The sequence below is a fragment of the Neophocaena asiaeorientalis genome, unplaced genomic scaffold, assembly GCF_003031525.2.
Source record: "Neophocaena asiaeorientalis asiaeorientalis breed wild unplaced genomic scaffold, Neophocaena_asiaeorientalis_V1.1 scaffold201, whole genome shotgun sequence".
In the NCBI taxonomy this organism is placed as follows: Eukaryota; Metazoa; Chordata; class Mammalia; order Artiodactyla; family Phocoenidae; genus Neophocaena; species Neophocaena asiaeorientalis.
The window spans coordinates 367,400-380,712 of NW_020171805.1; the positions used below are offsets into that span (position 1 = coordinate 367,400).

General features: G+C 41.3%; 1 protein-coding gene across 1 annotated transcript in view; it reads right to left on the reverse strand.

The window, feature by feature from the left end:
- Positions 1-13,313, reverse strand: part of AGBL1 (AGBL carboxypeptidase 1) — a gene marked incomplete at its 3' end in the record, with an annotated part of 388,115 nt that overhangs the window by 274,448 nt on the left and 100,354 nt on the right. The window contains exons 10-15 of the mRNA XM_024749339.1: positions 10,633-10,749; positions 9,007-9,587; positions 7,175-7,258; positions 6,853-6,939; positions 4,553-4,701; positions 3,202-3,289 (exon numbers count right to left, since the gene is read on the reverse strand). Of these exons, the coding sequence (XP_024605107.1) occupies positions 3,202-3,289; positions 4,553-4,701; positions 6,853-6,939; positions 7,175-7,258; positions 9,007-9,587; positions 10,633-10,749 (1,106 nt within the window). The remainder of the gene's footprint in view (positions 1-3,201; positions 3,290-4,552; positions 4,702-6,852; positions 6,940-7,174; positions 7,259-9,006; positions 9,588-10,632; positions 10,750-13,313) is intronic.

A 13,313-nucleotide genomic window follows, 5' to 3' on the forward strand; every position in this document is an offset into this window, starting at 1 on the left:
CAGATCTTCTGAACACAGAGAGAAGATATTAGGATTTCTCTTTAAATTTATTATGATCTAATAAGGAAGAAAGAAAGTTGTCTAAGGTTTAATATGGGGATGGACAACGCTGCCCTTATGCTGTCCAAGTCAAGCTACTATGATGAATAATTATAAAACAAGCTAGATTACACTACAGCAGTCTTATACATTCTTCTCTGTTGTTTCCCAGGGCTGGAATATGAAAAATGCATTACATTTTATATCTATGGTTTTCATATGTCAGGTAGTTTAGTATCGACTGCTGTACAGTAGGCTTCCTGAGGGAGGGATGAGAATAGCTCACCATCTCTCTCATTCTTTAGATTTTAGCTTCTGGCAAGGTATTTAAACTTGCAGAAGCCTTCTCTAGTGGATCTACAGATTATATTATCCAAATTAAACTAAACCCTGCAATATAGATAATTAGTTTTTTCTAAATTCTGCTTGGAATTCAGAGATTGATAATAATATTACATTTTAAACACAAATGACCGAGAAAATGAAAGAACTGACGTGACCTACCTCCTACCTTAATATTAGCTCTTTCTCAAGAATTCTTATCTGTGTAAAAATTATTTAATTAGATTGGAGAAGTTAACCACAATTTTTCAAAATTAGCCAAAAGGCAATTTACAACTATATTTTTCATGGTAAACCTTAAGGGTATAGGATGCCCCGAGTTACCAATAGTAAAAAAAATATATAACAATTTTACATTTAAAATTTAAAGATTTAAACTTAAAATTATTTTTCTCATCTTTTCCCCATGTCTTAAAATTCTAAACTTTCTGCATGTTTTCTAGTATGCATAATATATTAGTATAGTAGGGCGTGTATAATTGATTTTTTTAAATTATGAACAATTCTATATTCAAAGTACATGCATTAGTATATCTTACCAAAATAGTCTGGAGATCACTTTCTAAGTGATAATGCTCGGACCCACAAAGCAGTCAGCCCACCTCCTTAACTGATCACTGTTGCTATCACTTTTTGAAGGAAATGGATATCCGATTCTTTCTGAGTACTCTTTTCTTTCACCCTCCCATAGATATACTCAGGTACCATGGCTCACGGTTCTCTACACAATAAGCACCCTGGCACCCCCTTTAGAACATGGTACTAAATATAAGAATGTAATAGAAATAAGACTTCTGAGTTCCTGATGACATATTGGAGACAAAGAAATAGGAGGTAAAGTTCTCCCAAATTAATACATTAGAGAGCATAAAGTCAGGGATGAAGCCACGAAACCTTCAAAAGCAGATCAACTCAAAGATTGTGATGGGTAAAAGAGAGAAATAAATACATTGTGTAATCTAAGGCATTCTATGGTAGGGAAAGGGACTCTGATTTGCAGTTGAATAGAGACACACATAATATATCTATCCTGCTGTTAGATCACATTATTGGAAATATGTTAACACAATGAGGTGAACTGGTGTAAAACAAACTATGTTATAATGTAGCAATCTTATCCATTCATCTCTGTTGTATTCATGGCTGGAAGATGAAAAATGAATTACATTACGCATTCATGGTTTTCATGTTACCCCTCTGTTACTCTTTAATCACATAACAATTGTCTTGTTAATGAATTTAAAAGCTATTAACACTAACATTGTCATACTTTAGGCCAAGGCTCCGCTTTGGGATGTTTGATTTCTTCCTTTTCCTCTTGGCAGATTCTAAATCCCCTTAAGCCCATGCCTGATCCCCCACCTCCAAGGAAGCGGCCTCCAGGGAGAGCTATCCCCCCCTCCTTCCCCCAGAGGATGCTGAATGTTATGTTTGTCCAATCTCTTACTAACCTCCAGATCCAAGCCCACTGCAAGCTGGGTCTTTCATGTTTATTTAGAATTACTATTTCTCGAAGACACTAAAAGTTATCCTTGACACACCAGAGTCCAAATTTATGCTTCCATTATTTTCCCCTACAGCTGTGGCCCCTGTCACCTTGAGATGATTTTAGTCTCAATCTCTTTGGACCATAAGAGGATCCTGAGAGTCTGTAGATAGGTGGGTCAGAAAGTCATTGCTATGGAAAGCCAACAACATTGTATGGCTTTGCTATTGTTCTGAAGAATATAATGAAAATACTACCCAGGTCCATATTCTAATACATCCAAGACTAAAGACTGCTGACTCTTTCATTACAAACTGTTAGCCCATCTCTGTGCTTTATAGACTATCCTTACTTCTGCGGTGATGATTGCCCTTGTGTCTGATAGAGCAACAAGATTCTTGACCTTCTTATCTGTCAATGCTCCTGTCCTTACAGTCTCAAAAGCCAAGAGGCATAAGCATTTTTACTCTTTCTTTTTGATATTTGCAACTATCCTGAACTCAAGAATGCCTGATAATATTTTTAGGGGTCTCCTGTAATCTCAGAAAGAGATATAAATTACTTTATCCAAGAAAATAAGTACTAGCCTATCAGTTTTTTATAAGAAACCAGCAACAAGCTAATAATTAGCTACATAGTTTCTACCTGTCCACACTCCCTATCCTTTTTTTGTCTTATGAATTTTTTTTTATTTTCTAGCAAAGGAAAATGCACAAATAAGCAATTCATGGGTCTGGAATGCATGCATGTATTTTATCAAAATATATGGATAATTCAAATTTCATTACAACTTTACAGGATACATTGATGAAAGTGGCTACTGATCAAGAGTTGAAGATGAATTCTGAAAACACCTTTCTCTTCTATTTTTTCCAAAATTTATCTTTCTGTGGAGGAACAGTTACTTAAGTATATTTCTCACATATTCATGTTTATCTGCTTTGGAAAACTGAAGCGTGGGATGGATAAGAATAAGTTAGAATATCTCACACTTTTTGTTCACTGGGACCAATGGAAACAGGAAAAGAACTGAAGCTTGATGCACTAATCATAGGTTGAGTCTATATAATAATATCCAACAGTAAGGTCTAAAGGTTTTAAGGTGTTTAAATAAGAATAGGTGACTTTTCAGAAAATCAAAAGATATTTCTTGAGGTCTACTGTGGGTGCCATTTAACACGCTTAGGCTTCTGAAGGACAGAGCGTTTGCCATTGGAAGAGTGACAAGTACAGCAGACAAGCACAGATTGCTCAGGTTTATAATATTAACATGGAGAAGCAGGAAATTGAGAGAGAACAGAAGAGCAAAGGAAGCTAACAACACTCTAACTTACTTGTAATAACAGATTTCATAGCCTGTCCGTACCCAGGCAGGTCTGCCAAGAAGAGCCTCCTTCACAGAATACAGAGTTGGCTGCATCCCTACACAAAATAAAGGCAGGATTAATCCATTAGGTCAGGGGGCGGGGAATAGAAAAGGAGAACTGTGGTAGGTTGAATAATGGCCCTCAAAGATACCCAGGTCTTAATCCATGGAAGCTGTATATTAACCTTATATGACAAAAGGGACTTTGTAGATATGATTAAATTAAGTACCTTGAGATGGGGAGATTATCCTGGTGGGCCTTAAATTCAATCACACATGTCTTTCCAAAGGGAGGTAGAGAGAGGTTTGAGTACAGAGGAACAGCAATGTGGCTGAAGTAGAGAGATTTGAAGATGTTATGCAGCTGACTTTGAAGATGGAAGAAAGGGCCATGAGCCAAAGAATGTGAGGAACATACCTCTAAAAGCTGGAAAAGGAAAGGAAACAAATAATCCCCTAGAATGTCCAGAGGAAGCATGGCCTTTCCAACACCTTGACTTAAGACCAGTGAAACTGATTTGGGACTTGTGGACTCCAGAACTGTAAGAGAATATATTTGTCTTCTTTGAAGCCACAAAATGTGTGACAATTTGTTACAGCCGCTGCATCAAGTGAATACAAGAGTCAAAGCTCACCTTTTCTCTTTCTATACCAGCAAGAGTCTATTTAATCAGTACAAAATAGAGGTAATGTCCTATGCTCGGACCTGGAGCTACGGGGAATATTTTTTCCTTACTCACAGCCACTAATACATTAGTATGTGAGCCAGCAATAACACGCAGAATTTCCCATTTCTAGAAACATTCAAAATAAATATGGGCTACTAGTCAGTCATTGTCCCTTGAACGCCCCCTCTAAAATTGCCACAGGTATTCAGGAGAATTTAAACTTTCTCCAGAGTTTTCTGAGAGTGTAAATCGGTGTTGTCCAATGGAATTGTGCCGTTTGCCTGTCTGTGACATATATCAACAGATCAGTACATTTGGTCCTATGGGATTTAGTAGGTGGAGAGAAGGAATAAATGAGAGGCCTCACTGGCCTCAAAAAGTTGAAGGTGGGTCAAGGGAGGCAGGAAGTGGTGGAAAGTTATGTGAGGTATTAACATTTCATAGCAGAGGGAGAGTTTCAAGCTTCCCCTCCCATAGCAGCAATTTACCATAGGTTGGCGGCCATCTTGAGATACCTGGCAACCAAAACGTGTCAGTCCAACTTCAAACCCTTTGCAACCCAAGCAGGGCTTCTGATAATAATTCAAGCACTCAAAAGTGACATCATTTTTGGTGTTATTGAGAAAGTCTGTATTTCCCAAGAGCTCATACCGTAATTGAACTGGCTGTTGGCCTTCTCACAGTTGATAATGTTGAAGCGATAAGGGACCGCCTCCCTCATACCGCTCACCTTGAAGTAGAACCACTGCTGGTGCTGTGTGCTATTCACATCAGCATTGATCAGTAAGTCGTACTCCAACCTGCAAAGTCAGAAGCAAGATCAGAGGGTTAAAAGCCTTTAAGAGAACTTCCAACACTGAGAAATCTACACATCTCAGGTTCTGGATGATAGATGTAAGATCCAGGATTTTGGTTGGCTGGTAAGTTATAGTTATCATCCTTATCTCACAATATTGGACAGAGGCTTTGGAAATTTAAGGAGGGGGGAGCAGTGTCCTGGTATTAGAAGAGTCAGTTATACAATTATAGCCTATCTTTTTATTAAATGGTAATGAAAAATGCAAGTGTGCTCTATCCCGGAGAAAATGTGGTCACATCTGGTTGCATATACCATTACTATTTGATGTTAGACATGACTTTTGAGCATCAGTCTCCTCAAATGAAAAATAGAAATAGTGTCTAGGGACTTCCCTGGTGGCACAGTGGTTAAGAATCTGCCTGCCAATGCAGGGGACATGGGTTCGAGCCCTGGTCGGGGAAGATCCCACATGTCACAGAACAACTAAGACCATGCGCCACAGCTACTGAGCCTGTGCTCTAGAGCCTGCGAGCCACAACTACTGAGCCTGCATGCCACAACTACTCAAGCCCGTGCACCTAGAGCCCATGCTCCACAACAAAGAGAAGCCACCGCAATGAGAAGCCCGCACACTGAAATGAAGTGTAGCCCCCACTGGCCGCAACTAGAGAAAGCCCGCACGCAGCAACAAAGACCCAACACAGCCGTAAATAAATAAATAAGTAAATTTTAAAAAAAGAAGTGGTGCCTAAACTTGCAGTACTGTTTGTAAAGATTAAGTAGTATAATATATGTAAATCCCCAGCAAGGCAACAAACATGAATTAGACTGGCAATGAAAGATCTGTCTATTTGTTTTCTCCCTTTTTAACTGATTTAGTTTACATGAAGTAAAGTACACAGATCTTAAATGTACAGCTCAACGAGTTTAAGCAAATTCATCTGGATACACCTGTGTGACAACTCCCTGGATCAATATGTAGAACAGTTCCAGCACCCCAGAAAGTCCTTATGTGTCCCCACCCAATCACTATGTCTCCAAAAAATTACTTTTTCAAGCTTGAGCAACAGAGTTAGCAATAAAGCTTTGACTTAAACATTATCATCAGGATATTTCACTTTCAGAAATTCAGAATATTCCCCTTGGCACGCTCTTTGAGTTGCTCTTCTAGAAAGGGCAATGGTTTTGCCCTGATTCATTCATACTCACCTACTCTGGCCCTCTGATTAAATGGCAGTGTATAGTGAGATTTGTGGAAGAGGAGAGCTTTGTTGAAGCCGTAGCAGAGCAGATGGTGCCCCACCCCTCCCATCGTCACTATAAGCAACACACTCTAACCACTGAACTCACCATACAATGAATGAAGCTATAGTTGGCACTACAGAGACACTCATGAGAACAATTCCAGGAAGTCTATGACCCTCAAATTGTCTGCTATGCCCACAACGCTCTCTCCAAAAAGTGATCATAAGAAATCCTTGCCTGTAAGTAGGTTTGTTTTCTGTCATTTGACCCTGTCACCCAGACCACAACTGATGAGTTTAGGATTCTACACTCTGGCCAAAGGCAGATATAAAGAGAAAGACCTGAGTAAGGCCAGGAGCTTAGGCACATCCTGGACTGCTCATTTTCTCACTAGGAGATTCCTAATCAGGTCTTCCCTCCTGGATCCTTGGAACATGATAAATGAAGAGAATAAATAATAAAAGCAGGAGCTGTAGGATGAAGAGGCTGAGATAGCAAACAAGAAAGAGAAGGAGGGGCTTCTCTGGTGGCGCAGTGGTTGAGAGTCCACCTGCCGATGCAGGGGACATGGGTTTGTGCCCCGCTCTGGGAAGATCCCACGTGCCACGGGAGGGGCCGCAACAGCGAGAGGCCCGCGTACCGCAAAAAAAAAAAAAAAAAAGAAAAGAAAGAAAGAGAAGGAGGCTGAGGAGGAATCTTAACATGCCTGCCTTTCCCTTCTCCATCCCAAACAGCTCCACTTGTATTTGTTATACGTTGGGCTTCCTTGAAATATTTCATGTATCAGAAAAAATTACTTACCACTCACCACGTCCCAAAAAGGGAAAACTTCGAAAATGTCTCGGAGGGGGATACAAAACAGGGCTGAGCCATACTGAGTATGGCCCCTGCAGCTTTCCTTACTTACTCACGCACTTGGATGGCTTTGCGAAGATTTCCAGACTCAAACTTGGAGAAGAACCGTAAGCAGTCAGAAGTGGTATCTTGCAAAGGCCTGTAATGAAACAGAGAACCTCTGAACATAGGACTTATTGCTATTCTTGGGCACAGTTTATTTAACATTTCTTACAGATAAGCTTTCTCTTACAGATCTTTAACCCGAATTTTCACTGTGTTGATTTTAGGAGAAGGAACGGATTACTAACTTAAAACATTCCTATGCTCATGCCATTAAAAGTATATTCTATACTCCCACCCCCCTCATTCCACTGATGTTCAAGACCACCTACCAAGGCTCATCTAGACTGAAGACAACTTTATTTATAATATCGCTTGGCTGGATGAGCCTCCGGACATCCTCAAATATTTTGATCCTGGAAAAGAAAATCGGAAACATTTTAAGGGTTGGCCCTCACGCCTTACCCCATTCATCCTATGGTCATGTGGGAAGGGCCTTAGGACTCATCAGAGAATTATGAAAGAAAAATGTAATAATGCTCCAACCTGGAGCTGAATGAGTACAAAAAGCACCACCCCTCCTTCCTTTTCTTCTTTATCAAAAAATAAAACTACACTGAGTGGTAGGAATGTAGGAAGCAGTGATGCCAGATTTTAGTTTTAGGAGGATTCTCTACTCAAAGCAGAGTTTTGTCAAGAGCATTTGGGCTGAGGGGCTTTGAAGCCTCTGGTTGTGTGAATAAGAGGGCCCTCTGCACTAAGACAGTTTTGAAGGAGACACTAGGATTGCTGATGGTCTGGGAGGCTCCAATAAGCCTTTGAATTCTTGTGTCGTTTATAGTCCTTGGTCCTGTTTGCTCCGGAAGACTATGGTCAATCTTCTCTCTGAGAAACACCAATATCTGGGAGATTTAAGTAAGAGGGAGGAAGGATACCTAAGGAATATTTCAGATTCCCTCCTTGAATTTCTGATCCAGGTCTCTGGGGCGGCGAGGGGTAGGAGAAGGGGGAGGGAAGGTCAATATGAGGCCTAGACTCAGGGGAAAGACGTCCTGTCCAGTGGGGAGCTATTGCTGGGCCAGCCCCTGTGGTGTGTCTCTCAGGAACTTGAGCATGGAGATAAGGTCAGAGGGGTGAGGCCAGAGATGTCAGCCAGGAGACCAAGTGGGAGCAGTTCTTGGGATCCACCATGAATTTGCTGATAAACTTGCTAATAAGTTAAGAAAACTTACTGCTATGCATACTTTGCTCCATAGACTTAGTGTATGCATACTTAGTGTATTTTCTGGGAAAATAGTTTTCTCCTTGAGTTTAGTAATTTTCTTTTTAATCTCGCTATGCCTATCCAAAGGCAAAGCTCCGTTTCATGCATCCTGGGAATAATCCATCACACAACGTTTCTTCCCCGCAGGATGCATTTCTTTTCCTTATAATCCTCAGTGATGCAGCAAAACTATTCCCCGAGCCAAGTCAGGTTCTATAAGGTTGGGACTGTGGGATGGAGGTCCACCACTTCCTCTCATTAACAAGAGATCAGATTCCAATTTGCAGTAAATGAGAAAAGTGATCCCAAATAATCCATACTTGTTTTTTCCTGAGAACCTTCCCTTAAGGAATGATCCCAGTATTTGGAGAAACTGGACAATCTTTCCATTTTGTAGGATTTGCAATGGATATGGGGTAAGGGGTTGCATTAGAATCACCTAAGAAATTCTTTTTGTGGAAACACATGTCTACCACCACCCTACCCTTAGCTCTGAAATGTCCTAGTAGGGAGGCAAGCTTGTAAATTTGGCGAAAATTTCCTTAAGGCTTTTTTTTTTTTTTTTTTTTTGTGGTACACGGGCCTCTCACTGTTGTGACCTCTCCCATTGTGGAGCCCAGGCTCTGGACATGCAGGCCCAGCGGCCATGGCTCACAGGCCCAGCCGCTCCGCGGCATGTGGGATCTTCCCGGACTGGGGCACGAACCCGTGTCCCCTGCATCGGCAGGCGGACTCTCAACAACTGCGCCACCAGGGAAGCCCTCCTTAAGGCTTTTAACATGCTCCTGACTAATGCTCACTTTCCTGAAGATAACAGAATTATCTGTACAAACCATTCCACCTACAAAAATACTAAAGAAGAAAAAATATATATAGCTCCCAAGGTAGTAGCACCATCACCTTTGGACTCCACATTTACGTTCCAACATGGACTGGGCAGAGGGAGGTGGACAATGCCCCCAGAAATCAGGAAATGCCGTCATTGTGAAGTCAGACACAGATCTGGTTCTTCTAGCTTTGGCCATATAAAGATAGGGGTCATGGAAGGCAATATGCGTCGGATGTGTCTGCAGGAGCTTATCTATTAATTCAGCAGTTTCTCTAGGTCTAGTGGAACTGGAAAAGGAGGCACTTATCCTTGGGCAGGAAATCGCATCTATGTCCCAAGCATCCTCTTTGAAGGACTCCTGAATGTCTGAGATTTCACTTCCGGAAGAACCTATCCCAAGACCATTGGATTGTGCATTTCGGTATGGGTTCATTCCAGGTCCTTTTTTGGAGGTTAGATGTATGTTGGACCTCCCCATCTTCACTCTGCTCAGAAGGGAGGTCTGGACAGGGACTTCTCTTTCTTGTCCCCAGGAGATTTGGTCCTTATTCAAGCAAAGCCCTTTTGGGGAGGCAGCAGTCAGAATGTGGTGGTGACTGGCATACTGAGTCTTGTCAAAGTTCAAACCATCTCCAGGTTTGGACTCCAGTTCCTTCAGGTTAAAAGTGGAAAAGAATACGTCAGTGTTTCTTTCCGAGTAGAGAATACAATCTGAACCCCGTCCTCACTCTTTGGGCACAGAGCTAAGCATAAATCCTGAGCACTGGAAAACTTTTTCCAAGGTCAGTCAAGGAAAGACTAAGCTTCAAGAGTCAAAGAAATGGCAGAATCCTAGAAACGCACACTTGGAAGGGGCATTTGGTGGGTCTAGTATGAGTCTATGCAGTACATGAACGCCTCCTACAACACCCCCAATCATTTACAGTCTGGTTGAACGACTCATTTACAGAAACTTCCCTGTATCTCAAGGTGGTTCCTTTTATTTGAGGATCATTCTGATTAAGAAAAATTCTTTTTTATTCTGAATTAAAATTTCCTTCCCTGAAACTTTTACCCACCAATGCCCTTCTGCTTTCTAGAGTGAAATACAATATGTCAGCTCCCTTCTATAAGTGACTTAGCATGTACCCTTAGATATGGCCAAATTCATGGTTTATTAAGAATCATAAGAAAATAATGGAGGTCCAAAAGCAGGTCTAAATTTTGGTGGGAGCAGCAGCAGAAGCAGCAGCAGCAACCAACCACTGGATTAACATGACCAGGTATAAGGTGCTTGATTTGTTTCTGCTAACAAAGAAACCCTAGAGTCAGGCTGGTCACCTTCAGAAAGCCGTCTCATACAACCATCCCACTCTCACAAGAGAACGATTAAATCACCATGAATTTTCACTTGCTTTCCCAGGACGTGAGAGTAAGGCACCTTGCCCACCAGACGACAGGCAGCAATGTGAACCTTCATCCTACTTCCTTCCGAGGTGATGGGTGTCAGATTGTACTGATAGGACCCTTGCATGCATCCTATCTCTGCCACCTTGTCACATTTTTTGTTTAGCCTTTTACTTCCCTCTCAGAAAGATCCCAGAAGCAGATTACTAAAGATGAGCAATGCTTTCCATCTGGAGACCAGTTTGGATTCCCAGGGTCTGCAAAGAACCCATTAGCAACACCGAGGCGTAGAACCATGGCATACATTCTACCTCAAAACTGCAGGAGAGCTCAAGACACATCGCCTCATATTGCATCAGTTCCTCTTCAGGTCGATCAAGACCAGGTTTGGAGCTCAGCTTGTTCACATCTGTTTCCAAGTCATCATCCTACAATGGCACATTCAAAAAATATGTTACAATCAGGAGAGCCATCCTGAGAAGTATCGAGACAAGCTACAGATGTGACTTTTCAGAATCCTGGGACACGGTTTCCTGGCCTCCAAGTTGTAGTGCTAGCCTAGTCAAGGATAATTTAATAGGTGAGGCTGTATTTTTTAAATACTAAGAAAGATTATAATTTTTCTCAGTGTTCACGTTAGTATTTATCAGCCTTCATCATAAATAATACATGTAAAATGAGATGAACTATGTAAACGATGAAGCACAATGCCAAAGAATTGTTTTTAATCTCATCACCGTCTTTGACATAACTGTAATTGTCGTACCTATTCATCTATCTACCTATTTAGGTCACTCTTTTCACAAACGTTTAATGAGCACCTACTATGAGTGGGCACTCTCCTAGGTACTAAAGACTCATTGATAATTGAACAGACCAAGGTCCATGATTCCATAGAACTTGCCTTCTAGTGAGAAAAGGAAGACAGTTAAGAAAGCAAACAAATGAGCAAGGTAACTTCAAACAGTGATAAATGTCATGGGAAGAATGAGAGGTGGTGAAGTGATTGTGAGTGAGGCTGGGGTACAAAGAAGTTAAGGAGGTCACTTTTTTTTTTTGCAGTACGCGGGCCTCTCACTGTCGTGGCCTCTCCCGTTGCGGAGCACAGGCGCTGGACGCGCAGGCTCAGTGGCCATGGTTCACGGGCCCAGCCGCTCCGCGGCATGTGGGATGTTCCCAGACCGGGGCACCTGCATCGGCAGGTGGACTCTCAACCACTGCGCCACCAGGGAAGCCTGGAGGACACATTTTAACAATAACGGCCAACAAGGCAAAGACTTGGGGGAAGAAATTACTAACAGAAAAAGAAAAAAAAAAAGGCAACTTAAATTTGCTTACAGAAAGAAGGTGGCTGAATGTATACACACATATACAAGAATTTATATATATAACTGAATCACTGTTGTATAGCAGAAATTAACACATTATAAATCAATTATACTTCAATAAAATAAATTTTTTTAAATGTTTTTAAAATAGAAAGTGGCTGAAGCATAAAGAATAAGAGGAAGACTGTAGGAGTCAAGATTCCAGAAGCAGGTTTGATGCTGAGCCTTCCAGGCTCTGGGGAGGAGGTCGTAACCTCCTACTATACCTTTATACTTTTGTACATTTAAAAGTTTACCGAGTCACCACCAGCCTTTTCTTCATTGGGCTAAATAATACCAGACCTTTTATTTCTTCTTCTAGATCATCATTTCATAACAGTTTAACAGTGATGGTGACTGAGGAGCATCAGGTAACCCATGAGCTTCAGCCTATCTAGGTGACCTACTCAGCCTTAGAGCAGGTGTTAGCAACTATGGCCCACTGCTTGTTTTTGTAAATAAAGTTTTATCGGATCACAGTCATGCCCATTCATTTATATACTGCCTGTGATGGCTTTCTCAGTATAACAGCAAAGTGGAGTACTTGTAACAGAGACCATCTCTGGTCCTCAAAGCTTGAATCTTGGCCTCTGAATCTCCAGGCACTCAAGCAGGTTGTCAACTACTTCTGTATTTTATAAATACCCTTTATATTTATTTAGGAGTGGTCCAGCTTCTCTGTCCTCACGGCAACCCAGAGAAGCTTCATCATTTAGGATTTTGGTACCCATCTAACCCAGATAACTCCCTCCCTCCTCAGGTTCGACCCTTCCAATAATGACTTTCCCCAGCCTTAGATTTGAATTCAACACCCTTTTGAAGGTGCCGATTCAAACTCTGGCAGAGACAATCCCCAAGTTTACTAGACTGAATTCCTTGCAGATAAAAACTATGTCTTATTTGCTTTTGTATCATATTAACATCCCTAAGAACTCAGCATGCTGCCTCACATATGGATCATATCCAAGAAAATACCTGAAGGAAATAAAAAGTTTAAGGGGAGGAAAGGAGGGAAGAAAGGAAGGAAGAGCTTGAATTCACCCTTTCTGTCCTCCTCTTCTTCAGAGTCTGTCCAAATCTAATGTTTGTGTTCATTAAGAAAAAAAACAAACATGGCCAACTTCTAGTCTATATTCGTTATAAGTTTCTCTTTCCTTATGATGACATTCACAGTTTTCAATCAAAGAACAGCACCCAACTATATACTCTCAAGACTCTTTACAGATATAAGTTCCTTTTAATCATTCTTTCTAAGAGGCTTCTCCCAATTGTGTTAACTAAGATTTTCAAAGGAAAAGGCCACAAGTTAAAGGCCTGCATCCATTCTCTGACCAGAAATAAATACTCTTGGCTTCTTGCCCACATAACTTGCAGCAAATGCTGCTGGGTTCTCCAGGGGAAAACCAGTTTTCTAGGGCCCCGGTTCCCTGACTCCTGCTATACCCCAGAATCAAGCCCTTACTCTGACGTTCCTGTTTCTCTATAATGCATGCTTGCACACTTACTTCTCACCTTCTCCTCAGCTCGAAGGCTCTTGATGAATTATTTCCAGGCCCTCACTTATCTGTCTTATGCTCCCTTCCCAGCTGGATTGATTTATTTGTTTAGATTTCACTCCACCCCAA